The sequence below is a fragment of the Pristiophorus japonicus genome, chromosome 10 (genome assembly GCF_044704955.1).
Source record: "Pristiophorus japonicus isolate sPriJap1 chromosome 10, sPriJap1.hap1, whole genome shotgun sequence".
Taxonomy (NCBI): Eukaryota; Metazoa; Chordata; class Chondrichthyes; family Pristiophoridae; genus Pristiophorus; species Pristiophorus japonicus.
Genome location: NC_091986.1, coordinates 93,670,612 through 93,686,694, shown reverse-complemented (window position 1 = coordinate 93,686,694; position 16,083 = coordinate 93,670,612). Strand labels below are relative to the sequence as shown.

The 16,083-nt window shown below is 44.4% G+C and overlaps 1 protein-coding gene across 2 annotated transcripts in view; it reads right to left on the bottom strand.

Moving 5' to 3' along the window:
- Nucleotides 1-12,746, bottom strand: part of tmem123 (transmembrane protein 123) — a 74,875-nt gene extending 62,129 nt beyond the window's left edge. The window contains exon 1 of one of the 2 annotated variants that reach the window (XM_070891457.1): nucleotides 12,583-12,746. In XM_070891457.1, coding sequence (XP_070747558.1) covers nucleotides 12,583-12,646 — 64 coding nt within the window. In that variant the 5' untranslated portion in view covers nucleotides 12,647-12,746. The remainder of the gene's footprint in view (nucleotides 1-12,582) is intronic. The other variant, XM_070891458.1, reaches the window with a different exon arrangement.
- Between the last annotated feature and the right edge of the window lie 3,337 nt (nucleotides 12,747-16,083).

Sequence of the window (16,083 nt, the reverse complement as noted above, 5' to 3'; positions counted from 1 at the left end):
GTCTTATGCAGGGGGGGTCATGAGCCAAACTGGCACGGCCATATCCTTTATCCCCCAGCATCCAACTGTGACCTTGTGGCTGACTCTTAAACAAGTCAGAGACAGTGCTCTCACGCAAGATGTGCGCATCATGGATGCTCTGCCAGAAAATTAGTATTTACTGCCATGATTATTTGCTTGTGGTCGACGACGAGTTGCACATTCAGGGAGTGGAATCCCTTTCGGTTTTGAAACACCTCTGCATCCTGAAAAGGTGCTCAACATGGCGATGTGCATGCAGTCGATTGCTCCCCACACCTTGGTGAAGTTTGCTACTCTCAAGAAACCCAAAACCCTCTCAGTCTGTGCCTCTCTGGTCATAGGGAACCTCAAAGTCCATTCTGCATGTATAAAGGGCTTCAGTCACCTGTCGAATGCAGCAATGTGTGGCGTGCTGAGAGATACCACAAATGTCGCCAGCTGAGGCCTGAAAGGAGCCTGATGAATAAAAGGAAAATGCTGCAGTAACCTTGACCTCAACGGACAGTATGGTCCTGATGGTGCTGTTAAGCTGCAGATCTCCCTTAATGAGCTGGCATATCTCACTGATGACCTCCTTTTGGAAGCGCAGCCTCCTAAGGCACGTGTTTTTAGACAAATTCAGGTATAACCGCTTATCCCTTTAAGTGTGTCGGGTGTAAGGTCTCCTCCTCTGCAGTCTGCCACCTCTTTGATTGGGCACATAATGCTCTTCAATAAACCTTCTCCCATCTCTAGTCTGCAGCATGTGAGTAGTCATCAATACTGGCTGAGAAATTACAGGCCCCATTACTATTACTAAAGGCCCTATTTATATGTGTCCGGAATTATTAAATTGTTCTCTTAAACTCAATAAAAAATGCACATTCTCCACAATATGATTCGATGGTTGTCAAGAGATTTTAAAACCACCTTAAAAGCACTCATGAATTACTTCAAAGCTCCAATGAACTTGGAAGCAGCCTTTTATTAGAAAATGGCGTCCATACCGCTGGGTTAAGGTCAGGTGAGTGCAGCTTTCTTTGAGCGTTTTTTGGGTGAGCGATTTTTTGTGCGGTATATGGGCGAGATGCCGAAAGTAATGCTCGGCGATATTCTGGACGGTTTCTGCGCATTAGTTTGCATTATAAACAGTCTTCTGGGCAGTGCACGATTGCTGACGTCACAATTAAAAAAAAATATGGGCGGGCGGTTCAGCTAATTCTCGGCGTTAACTTTATGCCGCAACTTACGCCGGTGATAAATAGGCGATAATTGGGCGTTAGTTTCCATTTTTATTGAAATATGGGCGTTAGACTAAATCTTAGCGGTTAAATGGGTGGTAACTGGGCGGTAGCGGGCGAACCCGATGGAAAGTCCAGCCCTTTATCTTCAACACAAAGATCATCCAACCAGCTACCACTGCCATTTCCTGCCCCAAGCCTCCCCTCAATCTAGTCCATGATGCATCTTTTTGTAGTTCTTGCCCACTGCCCCCTCCAGCCTTATCACATCCAAGAGTTATTCTATTCCTTCTAGCACCTTCCCACTCAACTTCCTATCTGCCCCATACTAACGGACATCAATTGTTACTATCCTCCAGTACTCCCAGTCAAAACTGGTGTCATCACACCTGTCTTCTAAAACCCCATACTCAATCCATCTGTCTTTTCCAACCAGCACCCCTTCTCCCAACTTCCTTTCTCCTCTTTGGAATGAGACGTTAAACCGAGGCCCCGTCTGCTCTGTCAAGTGGACGTAAAAGATTCCATGGCACTATTTCGAAGAAGAGAAGGGGCCTTATCCCCAGTGTCCTGACCAATATTTATCCCACAATCAACATAACAAAAACAGATTATCGGATTATCACATTGCTGTTTGTGGGAGCTTGCTTGTGCGCAAATTGGCTGCCGCGTTTCCCACATTACAACAGTGACTACACTTCAAAAAGTACTTCATTGGCTGTAAAGTGTTTTGAGACGTCCGGTGGTCGTGAAAGGCGCTATATAAATGCAAGTCTTTCTTTCAAGCATAATGTTGCCTCCCAGCTCTGTGCTCATCACTCCTAGATCATAGTGTTCACTGACATAATCCATTCTTGCCATGTAATTTTGTTTACAAAAATGTACCTTTTCAACTCTCAGTAGTAAGGCCAATCATAATTACACTGCTACTATATTGGAACAGCAGCAGACGTCTTGAGTGCAGATGAGTGAAGTATGATATATTTGACCTGTTGGAAAATTCATCCAAAATTTGAGTATGGAGGAGGCGTGGATGGTGTGCATGTACAGATAACAAGATTGAGTTAAACTCACTCAACAAATCACCTGCAACTATTATGACTGACAATTTTCTGGGATAACACGTTACTGTATCACAGCAGCAGTGTCAAGGTCAGATCATTGGAAACTGTTTTCCTCCCCCACAGAAACATCAACATAGATTGCACCGTAGAAATTAATATTTAGAAATCATAGAATCATATAGCACAGAAGGCAGCCATTCACCCATCGTGCCTGTGCCAAATCTTTGAAAGAGATATCCGATTAGTCCCACTCCTCTACTCTTTCCCCAGAGCCCTGCAACTTTTTCCCTTTCAAGTATTTATCCAATTCCCTTTTGAAAGTTATTATTGAATGCGCTTCCTCCACCCTTGCTTGCATTCTAGATCCCGACAACTCCCCACATAAAAAAAATTCCTCATCTTCCCTCTGGTTCTTTTGTCAATTACCTTAAATCTGTGTCCTCTGGTTACTGACCCTCCTACCAGTGCAAACATTTTCTCCCTATTTACTCAATCAAAATCCCTCATCATTTTAAACACCCCCATTAGATCTCCCCTTTACCTTCTTTGTTCGAAGGTGAACAATCCCACATAACTAAAGTCCCTCATCTCTGGTACCATTTTTGTAAATCTCCTCTGCACCCTCCCTAAAGTGTGGTACCCAGAATTGGAAATAATACTCCAGCTGAGCCTAACCAGTGATTTATAAAGGGCCTAAATTTACAAACTGGCAGAAAGTTTGCTTTTGCTTATAGAAAAATATTAAAATACTCTAGTGTTACAATGCCAACCATTTTAGTGGAAATCCCAGATGAGTTATTTTCCCAAGCTTAGGCTTATAGTGGAGCACATGGATCAAACTCACTAGCACTTTGGAATATTTTTCTACAATAAAGATACTATATAAATGCATGTTGCAGTTGTAAATCATTGAATGATGCAACAAAGGAGGCCAGTTGGCTCATCGTGCCTGTGCCGGCTCTTTGACAGTTATCCAATTGATCCTACTCCCCTGGTCTTTCCCTTCCAAGTATTTATCCAATTTCCTTTTAAAAGTTATTATTGAATTTGCATCCACCACCCTTTCAGGCAGTCCATTCCATATTATAACAACTCTTGCATAAAAATGTTTCCTCATGTCATCTCTCATTCCTTTGCCAATTGCCTTAAATCTGTGCCCTCTGGTTACCGACCCTTCTGCCACTGGAAATAGTTTCGCCTTATTTACTCTATTAAAACCTTTCAAGATTTTGAACACCTCTATCAAATCTTCCCTTAACCATCTCTGCTCTAAAGAGAACAACCCAGTTTCTCTAGTCTCTCCAAATAACTGAAGTTCCTCATGAGGTACCACACTAGTAAATCACCTCTGCATGCTCTCGAAGACCTTGGGCTAGAAGTTCACCTTCATTTTCAGCAGTTTTCTTGGAGGTACAGCTGTTTATTGATAAAAAAACACCCGGCAAAAGTTTCCTCTTTATTTTTTTTTTAAAAAAGAGTTCCGCAAGCATTTTGAAAAGACTGCCGGGCAGCAAACCGCCCATGTGCACCGCCGCGAAAACCGCTAGGATCTAAGTTTTGTCTCAGCAGAGGACCCGTACACACCGCCGTGGAAACCGCCCACGAAAAGCTGCCAGGTGAGTACCCTGCAAAGAAAGGCAAGTTAAAGGTTTTTTTAAATTATTTTTAAAATTCTAAAACAGCAGTTACATTAAAAAGTGTCTTGAGAATGTTTTGTAACTTTTTATTTTTTGTTTAAGTGAAAAAATATTTTTTGACCTTTCCCCCCCTCCATTGGCCCAACCGCAGTTTCAGATTAAATTTTAAGTACTTACTGTCCATTCCGGTAAGAACCACCCATTTCACCTAGTTGCGCCTTTAACCGCCGAGAATATTGGTGCATGATCCATTTTCTCGCCGGGCGATATCTTTTACCTTTATTATGGAAATTTGCGCCAGCATTAGTTACAGAACGTTAACGGTGTTTCTGGGCGGCAATCGGGCGGTGAGTTGCTTTAGGGAAAGTCTAGCCCCTTGACTAAGACCTGGACATAAGTGTGATACCAAGAATTGGCCACAATACTCCAGCTGGACCGAACCAGTGTTTTATAAAGGTTTAACATAACTTATTTGCTTATATACTCCATACCTCTATTTGTAAAGCCAAGGATCCCATATGCCTCTTTAACAGCCTTCTGAACTTATACTGCCATCTTCAAAAACTTTTGTACATACAGCCCAGGTCTCTCTGTTCCTGCATCCACTTTAAAACAGCTTTTTTATTTACCGTATATACTCGCGTATCCTACGATCTCGCGTATCATGCGACCCCTAAATTTTCGTCCCCAAAACATGATTTTATCATAAATCTCATGTATCATGCGAGTCACTTTTTTGAGATACCAGATGCCACTAGGCTAGGCTTTCAAATAAGTTTAACAAGTACCCAACACGTAACAAGTACCCTAACACATAACAACGATCGAATACAGACCTTAACATGAAACATCGAGTGGATTCTGCTGTGAAAGCTGTTCGTGAATCGAACACCGATATAGCAATCATTCCAGCTGGCTTGACTAGCGTCGTTCAGCCACAGCCTCTACTGTGTTTGCGGGTAAAAGAAGCATGGGCTGAGATAGATGGAGCCTCTAATAATGCAGCAAACTTCAGAGGGAGTTGTAGGTGGCGATCTCTAGACCACAGCAAAGATACAGTACAAGCGACAATAGAGGCTGCAATCCAGCCCAGGAGATACCTGCCGAGATTCAGCGTGGATACGGTCTGCTTAACAGCCTAACAGCCTAATCTTGGCCAGCACTTCACACCCGCAAATTTTGTATCTCGCGTATCATGCGACCCCCCCAAATTTAGGTTACAATTTAGGTCTTCAAAAGTCGCATGATACGCGAGTATATACGGTAAATATTTTTGTATAACTTGTAAACATAAATACAACTTCAGGAGATCCACCTACTTATGCAATGCATTTCATCTGTTTAACCAAGATTGGCATTTCATAAAATTCTGTACTCAGCACCAATTCTTCATTGGCACATTTAGGATTTATCTTGAAACAGGCCTTTACAAACTACCGCCTGTGCCAAATTCACACATGAACCTAGCAACATTTTAAAAAAAAAGATAGAAACAGGAATAGACACAGGGAGCAGACATACATTAGAAGGGTGAGTCATTAAGGCTTCAGACTATATAGCCAAGGCTCATTGGCCCAAAGAGAGAATAATTAATGCTACTCCATCGTCTCTCTCTAAGGAGTACCGATTATGGAGAACTGTTTGTGGAGAACCAGGACAAAGTAATCATTTGATCCAAAATTGTGGTATAAATAAGTCAGAACAACCAAAATAATAGATTTTAATAATTTGCCAAAGTCCTGGTTTGAATTTCTGGTTCAGTGATCTACAGATCGGGAGGAGCGGCTAGCATCACGAGACCTGAGCGGGCACGGGACTACAAAGGGCGGCGGCAGTTCGGAGGAGCAAGCTGCAGCAGTGACAACAGTAAGGGACAAAAAGTAAAAAGATTCAAAATCGAAGTGTGACGTCACAGCCAAGCAGGTAAGTGACTGGCTGGTGGATTGGTGAGTATTATTCTTTTCGTTAAAAAACCTTGGGCATTGGTGTAAGTTAGGAACTGCAATTAAACAGATAAGTGATCTTTATTATCTAAGGTAAACTAATTAATTAAATCAGCTGTTTGCTGAATAGCGGCTGGGTGTGTTTTGCTAAGGTTTAGAGTTTATTTCTACTTGAGAGAGTCTAACTAGAGAGATGGCAGGGCAGCTCAGTCCCGTGGATTGCACATTCTGTGGCATGTGGGAAATCCTGGATACTTCGCACAGCCGGGACGACCATGTGTGCAGGAGGTGTCTCCAGCTGCACCAACTCGAGCTCCGTGTTTTGGAGCTTGAGCAGCGGCTGGAGTCACTGTGGTGCATCCACGAGACAAAGCTACGTGGATAGCACGTTTCTAGAGGTGGTCACCCAGCAGCTTAAGAGTGTGCAGGCAGAGAGGGAGTGGGTGACCGCCGGACAGAAGAGGACGACTAGGCAGGTAGTGCAGGAGTCCCCCGAGTCCATCTCTTTCTCCAACCAGTATTCAGTTCTGAGTACCGGTCGGGGCGATAGTGGCTCTGGGGAATGCAGCCAGAGCCAAATCTATGGCACCACGGGTGGATCAGCTGCACGGGGGAGGGAGGAAGAAGAATGGTAGAGCTATAGTGGTAGGGGATTAATAGTCAGGGGAGCAGACAGGCGTTTCTGCGGCCACAGATGTGACTCCAGGATGGTACATTGCCTCCCTGGTGCCAGGGTCAAAGATTTCACCAAGCGGCTGCAGGGCATTCTGGGGGGAAGAGGGTGAACAGCCAGAGGTCATGGTGCATATCGGGACCAATGACATAGGTAGAAAGAGGGATGAGGTCCTGCAGGCAGAATTTAGGGAGCTAGGAGAGAGATTAAAAAGCAGGACCTCAAAAGATAATCATCTCCGGATTACTCCCGGTGCCACGAATTAGTGAGTACAGAAACAGGAAGATAGAGCAGATGAATGCATGGCTGGAGAGATGGTGCAGGAGGGAGGGCTTTAGTTTCCTGAGGCATTGGGACCACGTCGGGGGGAGGTGGGACCTGTACAAGTCGGATGGGTTGCACCTCAACAGAGCCGGGACCAATATTCTCGGGGTGGGGTTGTTTGTGTTCTTGGGGAAGGTTTAAACTAGCTAGGTAGGGGGATGGGAGAGGAGTAAAGCTGGAATTAGAAAGCAAAAATAAATGTGAGTTTAAAGGAGAGGAAACAAGCAGGAAAAAAGGGTAAAAAAGCAAATTTAAAGGCTCTTTGTCTCAATGCACGTAGCATTCTTAACAAAATATGAGTTGACGGCACAAATAGATACAAATGTGTATGATCGGATAGCCAAAACAGAGACATGGTTGCAAGGTGACCAGGACTGGGAACTAAATATTCAGGGGTATTTGACAATCCGGAAGAACAGGCAGAAAGGAAAAGGAGGTGGGGTAGCTGCAATAGTGAGAAACGATATTGGCTCAAATGATCAGGATGTTGAAACAGTTTGGGTGGAGATAAGGAATAATTAAGGGGAAAAAGTCACTGGTGAGCATAATGTATAGGCCCCCTAACAGTAGCAACTCTGTTGGTCGGAGTATAAACCAGGAAATAGTGGGGGCTTGTAAAAAGGGAACAGCAATAATCATGGGTGATTTTAACCTCCATATTGATTGGACAAATCAAATTGGTCATGGCAGCCATGAGGAAGGGTTCACAGAGTGCATAAGGGACGGGTTCCTTTGAGCAGTATGTAACAGAACCAACCAGAGGGCAGGCTATCTTAGATCTGGTCCTGTGTAATGAGACAGGACTAATAAACAATCTCCTTGTAAAGGATCCCTTGGAATAGGTGATCATAGCATGGTTGATTTCAAATTCAGATGGAGGGTGAAAAAGTTGGATCTCAAACCAGCATACTCAGCTTAAATAAAGGAGACTACAAAGGAATGGGAGCAGAGTTGGCTAAAGTGGACTGGGAAAATAGATTAAAGTGTAGGACGGTTGATGAACAGTGCCGTAAATTTATGGAGATATTTCACAACTCTCAAGAAAAATATATTCCAGTGAGGAAGAAAGGGTGTAAAAGAAAAGATAGCCATCCGTGGCTAACTAACTATACAAAGGATTGTATCCAATTCAAAACTAGAGCATACAAAGTGGCCAAAACTAGTGGAAGGACAGAAGATTGGGAAACTTTTAAAAGCCAGCAAAGAATGACTAAAACAATGATTAAGAAAGGGAAGATAGACTATGAAAGTAAACTAGCACGAAATATAAAAACAGATAGCAAGAGTTTCTATAGGTATATAAAAAGGAAAAGAGTGGCTAAAGTAAATGTTGGTCCCTTAGAGGACCAGATCGGGGAATTAATAATGGGAACATGGAGATTGTAGAAACTCTGAACAAATATTTTATATCAGTCTTTACAGTAGAGGACACTAAAAATGTCCTAACAGTGGATAGTCAAGGGGCTATAGGGGAGGAGGAACTTAACACAATCACAATCACTAAGGAGGTGGTACTCAGTAAGAAAATGGGACTAAAGGCGGATAAATCCCCTGGACCTGATGGCTTGCATCCTAGGGTCTTAAGAGAAGTAGCAGCAGGGATAGTGGATGCATTGGTTCGAATTTACCAAAATTCCCTGGATTCTGGGGGGTGGTCACAGCAGATTGGAAAACTGCAAATTATTTTAAAAAGGAGGCAGATAAAAAGGAGGAAACGATAGAGTAGTTAGCCTAACATCTGTGGTTGGGAAAATGTTGGAGTCCATTATTAAAGAAGCAGTCGCAGGACATTTGGAAAAACATAATTCTGTCAGGCAGAGTCAGCATGGATTTATGAAAGGAAAGTCATGTTTGACAAATTTGCTTGAATTCTTTGAGGATGTAACGAATCGGGTGGATAAAGGGGAACCAGTGGATGTGGTGTATTTGGACTTCCTGAAGGCATTTGACAAGGTGCCACATAAAAGGTTACTGCACAAGATAAAAGTTCACGGGGTTGGGGGTAATATATTGGCATGGATAGAGGATTGGCTAACTAACAGAAAACAGTCGGGATAAATGGCTCATTCTCCGGTTGGCAATCAGTAACTAGTGGGGTGCCACAGGAATCAGTGCTGGGACCCCAACTATTTACAATCTATATTAATGACTTGGAAGAAGGGACCAAGTGTAATGTAGCCAAGTTTGCTGACGATACAAAGATGGGGGGGAAAAGCAATGTGTGAGGAGGTCACAAAAAATCTGCAAAAGGACATAGACAGGCTAAGTGAGTGGGCAAAAATTTGGCAGATGGAGTATAATGTTGGAAAGTGAGGTTATGTACTTTGGCAGAAAAAAAATCAAAGAGCAGGTTATTATTTAAATGGAGAAAAATTGCAAAGTGCTGTAGTACAGCAGGACCTGGGGGTACTTGTGCATGAAACATAAAAGATTAGTATACAGGTACAGCAAGTGATCAGGAAGGCCAAGGGAATCTTGGCCTTTATTGCAAAGGGGATGGAATATAAAAGCAGGGAAGTCTTGCTACAGACACAGGGTATTGTGAGGCCACATCTGGAATACTGCATACAGTTTTGGCTTCCATATTTAAAGGAAGGATATACTTGCTTTTGAGGCAGCTCAGAGAAGGTTCACTAGGTTGATTTCGGAGATGAGGAAAGGTTGAGTAGGTTGGGCCTCTACTCATTGGAATTCAGAAGAATGAGAGGTGATCTTATCGAAATGTATAAGATTATGAGTTGGCTTGACAAGGTGGATGCAGAGCGGATGTTTCCAATGATGGGAGAGACTAGAGCTAGGGGGCATAATCTGTGGAAATCACTGCCTCAGAGCACTGTGGAAGCTAGGTCATTGAATAAATTTAAGACCGAGATGGACAGTTTCTTAACCGATAAGGGGATAAGGGGTTATGGGGAGCAGGCAGGAACCCGAGTCCATGATCGGATCAGCCATGATCGTATTAAATGGCAGAGCAGGCTCGACGGGCCATATGGCCTACTCCAACTCCTAGTTCTTATGTTCTACTGGTGTTAACACTGCAATCCTACTAGTAAAAAGGGCTATCAAATAATTTTAGTCCCGCTTTGTGCTTGAGTAAAAGCTGCTGAATGTAGCTTAGAAATAGGGAATATTTTTTGGGCTGAGTGCTTACTCGTAAGATTGGTTTTAACTTATTAATATTCCGAAAATTATGAGTCAAGCATACATGTGTGAATTTGCAAAAGTCATTTATTTTGTACAGTTAAAGTAAATAGTACTCCATATGTAAAATTATGTAGCACAATTATCCATAATCATATCTATTTATAGTCCTATTAATCATGGAACTGGAAATGAAAACAAGAACATTTTTAAATGTAATTTTGTGTGTTCATACTGACAATTTTAGTATCAAAACATGCTTTTTTCTACAATGAATAAATCTACACCCAATAATTTGCCTGGTTCCAAGACTGGTATAACACAGAAAGGAGAAGGAACTTGCATGAAATAACAAGGTCATTCAGCTCTTGGCCTTAGCCTCGGCGAGGGTGCAGAGGAGCTTTACTAGAATGGTACCAGGGGCTTCACTTATCTGGAGAGATTGGAGAAGCTGGGATTGTTCTCCTTAGAACAGAAAAGGTTAAGGAGAGATTTAATTGAGGTGTTCAAAATTGAGGTGTTTTGATAGAGTAAATAGGGAAATTCAGTTTCCACTGTCAGAAGGTAAGTTAAAAATCAGAGGACACAGATTTGAAATAAAGCAGCAAAAAAGCCAAGGGGCAGATGAGAATTTTTTTTAAATTCAGTGAGTTATGATGATCTGGAATGCACTGCCCGCAAGGGAGGTGGAAGCAGATTCATAAGTAACTTTCAAAAGGGAATTGGATCTCTACTTAAAAAAAAGGAAACATTTGCAGGACAATGGGGAATGAACAATTAAGTGGGACCAACTGGTTGCTCATTCAGAGAGCCTTGACACAGGCACAATGGGCCAAAAGGCCTCCTTCTGCGCTGTAATCTCATCATCATAGGTAGTTCCTCGAATCGATGATGACTTGCTTCCACGTCAAAAAGTTCACAGGTGTTTCAATGATGGACCTAAAATTCCAGGTCCAAACTAAATCTTGAAATTTGGAAAATGCCTGTGCTTGGAATTTTTTAACGTGTGGTGGCCGTTGCACACCAGCCACCCACGGGCTTGACAGAGCTAGGTCTTGTTCCAGTAGCAAGGATTAACCAAGACGGCTGGAGACCTGCTCTGCTGCACGGACATAGTGCGCACACACATCGCAGCGTGGGCTGGCCCGTGCAGCCCCTGGGCCCTCGCCTCTCCTGGGCCCCGATCACGTCTCTCTACAGTCTTTCGCCGCTCCTGATGTACCTGCCCATGCTCCAATCACCAACCTGGACCTTGATGACATCCCTTTTCACGGCCGTTGCTCTCCTGCTCCAGCACGTGCTGCTCCCTGGAGTGGTATGCTGCCACGCTGCTCCTTCCGCTCCCCCGCCTGCTCTGATGGTGCTTGCAAGCCAGGGGCCACGCAGACTGCTGGGCTAGGCTGCCACGCTGCTGCTTCCGCTCCCCGGCCTGCTCCGATGGTGCTCGCAGGCCGGGGGCCACAGAGTGTAGCCACTGTTGTAATGTAGGAAATGCGGCGGTCAAATTTGCCACAGCAAGCTCCCACAAAAAGCAACGACCAGATGCAACACCTGCACTTTTCATCTCCTCCCTTCCCACCGTCCAGGACCGCAAACACTCCTTCCAGGGGAAAGAGCGATTTATTTGTACTTCTTTCATTTTAATACACTGTATTCGCTGCTCACAATGCGGTCTCCTCTACATTGGGGATGGCAAACGCAGATTGGGAACACCTCCTTTCAGTCTGTAAGCGTGACCCAGTCACTTGTCATTTTTATTCTCCGCTCCACTCCCACTCTGACCTCGGCTTCCTGTAATCTATGGCGATTATAACAACATGGATTCAAAATAACAAATGTTTTCCAAATATTTTGGACGATAGTTACTGTATAAACAGCGCTCTTGGTTTACTCTGTAAATAAAGAGGCTTGCATAACATTCATGAGTTCATTTACACCAAATAAAGTTTGACATAAAATAAAGTGAATAATCATTTATTAATGTAGCCGGAGATGTGCATTGCAAATAACTATGCGATTTTAACAGTCTTGGTATGAAATGTTATTTATCACCCGTAAACCCAATTAAATTGAATAGCAGCATAAAAAGTTTGTGCATTTAATGACAAGTACAGCAATCCTTCGTGCTACAAATAAATGTATTAAGTGTAAGCTGGAATTGAACTGGATAAATGTGCTGTTGGCTGTGTTGATCTGACTACAAATTCCTGCAGTTCTTCAGCCCCCACCACATATTTCGCACCTATCGGTGTGTCTATTTACAAAGCAATAATGGAATCGTCACGGGAATACACTGCAGCATGACAACATGGCACTGGCCTGTCCTCAAAAAATGTGGACTAAACACTTTTTCATGGACTTCAATATTAAATATATCTTGTCAGCACTCGTGCCTCAATGTCCTTCCATCTTTTCAGTAAAACTACGTTTCCTGTACCTTTTATCAGAGTAAAAGATATAAAATTAAAACTTTCCGCTGCACTCAACTGTTCTGATATGGAGATCCTCATTCGTCTCGGATACGTTATAATGTAAAGAACAAAAGTAAGAGGTACTCACTAGGGATGAAAGCGGTTAGAGCCAGCAACAATGCTACACAGAAAGGAATTCGCGCTGGACTCATGCTGCGGATGCTTTAAACGGAGGAATGTCTCCTGAAGCTGTTTCCACAAAGTGTCCCCTCGCGCCGCGCTCCCGACACCGCGCGCTCCTGCAAAGCCACGTGACGAGCGGAACGTCCTTCGGCCTGGCGCCGGATGCAGCTTTCTGAGAGCTTGAGAGATAAACAGCTCCGGCACTTCACTCAGGAACAATTCGTCATCATCATCATCATCACAGGCAGTCCCTCGGGATCGAGGAAGACTTGCTTCCACTCTTAACATGAGTTCTTAGGTGGCTGTACAATCTAAAACGAGAACCACAGTCTCTGCCACAGGTGGGACAGATAGTCGTTGAGGGAAAGGGTGGGCAGGGAGTCTGGTTTGCCGCACACTCCTTCCGCTGCCTGCGCTTGATTTCTGCATGCCCTCGGCGGCGATACTCGAGGAGCTCAGCGCCCTCCCGAATGCACTTCCTCCACTTAAGGCGGTCTTTGGCCAGGGACTCCCAGGTGTCAGTGGGGATGTCGCACTTTATCAGGGAGGCTTTGAGGGTTTCCTTGTAACGTTTCCGCTGCCCGCCTTTGGCTCATTTGCCATGGACGAGTTCCGAGTAGAGCGCTTGCTTTGGGAGTCTCGTGTCTGGCACGCCAACTATGTGGCCTGCCCAGCAGAGCTGATCAAGAGTGGTCAGTGCTTCAATACTGGGAATGTTGGCCTGGATTTGTAAGACCTTGCGGTATTTCTCCAGCGACTTGAGGTGTCTACTGTAAATGGTCCACATCTCTGAGCCATACAGGAGAGTGAGTATTACTACGGCCCTGTAGACCATGAGCTTGGTGACAGTTTTCAGGGTCTGGTCTTCAAGCACTCTTTTCCTCAGGCGGCTGAAGGCTGCACTGGCGCACTGAAGGCTGCACTGGCGCACTGAAGGCGGTGTTGGATCTCGTCGTCAATGCCTGCTCTTGTGTCTCAGTCGCTGTCTGCGCAGCCCCCGGCCTGCGAGAGACCATCGGAGCAGGCCGGGGAGCGGAAGGAACAGCATGGCAGCCTAGCACAACATTCTGCGCGGCCCCCGGTCTGCGAGCACCATCGGAACAGGCCGGGGAGCGGAAGGAGCAGTGTGGTGGTGTACCACTCCAGGGAGCAACATGTGCTGGAGCAGGAGAGCAATGGCAGTGAAAAGGGATGTCATCAAGGTCCAGGTCGGTGATTGGAGTGTGGGCAGGTACTGCAGGACTGGCAAGATCGGAGAGACTGTCGAGGGACATGATCGGGGCCCAGGAGAGGCGTGAGTTTGGGGCCCAGAAGAGGCGAGGGCCCAGGGGCAGTACGGGCCAGCCCACACTGCGATATGTGCGTGCATTAGGTCCATGCAGCAGAGCAGGTCTCCAGTCGTCTTGTTTAATCCTTGCTACTGGACCAAGACCTAGCTCTGTCAAGCCCATGTGGTAGCTGGTGTGCGACGATCATCACACATTAAAAAAATCCAAGCACAGGAATCTTCCACCCTTCAAGATTTAGTTTGGACCTGGAACTTTAGGTCCATCATTGAAAGACCTGTGAACTTTTTGACATGGAAGCAAGTCATCCTCGGTTCAAGGGACTGCCTATGATGACGATGATGATGATAGGAGGCTCCCGAGATAAGAGAAGTGGTCCACGTTGTCCAAGGCCGCGCCGTGGATCTTGATGTCTGGGGGATAGTGCTGTGCAGCAAGAGCAGGCTGGTGGAGGACCTTTGTCTTACTGATGTTTAGCGTAAGGCCCATGCTTTCATATGCCTCGGTAAATACGTCGACTATGTCCTGGAGTTCAGCCTCTGTGTGTGCACAGACGCAGGCGTCGTCCGTATACTGTAGCTCGACGACAGAGGTTGGAGTGGTCTTGGACCTGGCCAGGAGACGGCGAAGGTTGAACAGCTTCCCACTGGTTCTGTAGTTTAGTTCCACTCCAGCGGGGAGCTTATCAACTGTGAGGTGGAGCATGTCAGTGAGGAAGATTGAGAAGATAAACAGCTCCTGCACTTCACACAGGAACAATTCATAGGAACAGTAAATGCAAATTGCAACTTGTGGGTATGGTTAATGATTAGTAACAAAAATAAGTGAGAGCATGGGAGGAGGGAGAAGCGGCGTGCTGGAATGAGAAGCACAAACCTTTTTGTATATTATATATAGTTCTGCCAAAGGGTCATTGACCCGAAACGTTGGCCCAGAAATCCCGGCCTCCCCAGGTCCGTACTGAAAACCAGCTTTTCCGATCTGTCAAGTTTCTGGTTTGACAGATCTCGCGCACATCAGGAGCGAGGACATTTGCAAGGGCAAGATTGTGAGATTTACCTATATCTTGCCCAGCAAATGTCCTCAAAACTCTTGTTTGTGCCTTATAAAAGCAGGCGCATAGCCTACTTTTACAGGCGTAAGAGTTTTAAAACACACAAAAACATTGTAAAATAAAATTTTAAAAACGCATGTTATTGTTAAAAACCCTCCCCACTACGGTAAGTTTATTTTAAACCATAATTAAAAAATCTTTTTTAAAAATCGGAAAAATATATTTTTTTAAATACATAAATAACTTTAAATTCATAAAAATATGGTGTGCATTTTTTCTATCTTATTATTGGTTATGTGTGTTTTGGGGGCTGTTTCTCATTCATAATAATAGGAACTCCAACTTACAGAGTTCCCATTGTTAGGAATGAGAATATACTATACCTGATTGGCTGCCCAGAGCCATGTGATTCCAGCTCCAGGCCTGCGCACGTCCCAACGTGAACGTGCTCCGTTGCGCAAGAAGAGGAGGCCTCGACACCGGGATTTCTGGGCCGTTAACTGTTTCCCTCCACAAATGTTGCCTGACCTGCTGAGATTTCCAGCATTTTCTGTTTTTATTCCAGACCCCAGCATCCGCAGTATTTTGCTTTGGCCTTTATGTATATTGTTTCTTTTAAAGGCCTATTGTTTCCATGATAAACTTTCTTGCAAAACAATTTATAACATCACGAGATTTTAATGGATGACGACCATTCAGCCCATCTTGATTCATCCAGCCAGTTGCACCCAACAGTTCGTCCCCACCACACACTATTGCACCGTTAAACAGTTATGAGACAACTGAGGCCCCGTCTGTTCTCTCAAGTGGACATAAAAGATCCCATGGCACTATTTCGAAGAAGCGCAGGGAAGTTAATCCGGTGTCCTGACCAATATTTATCCCTCAATCAACATAACAAAAAAACATTATCTGGTCATTATCACATTGCTGTTTGTGGGAGCTTGCTTGTGCACAAATTGGCTGCCACGTTTCCTACCTTACAACAGTGGCTACACTCAAAAAAAAAAAGTACTTAATTGGCTGTAAAGCGCTTTGAGATGTCTGGTGGTCGTGAAAGGCTCTATATAAATCCAAGTCTTCCTTTTTTCTTAAATGCATCAAGGATTTTCAAGTATCATCACTC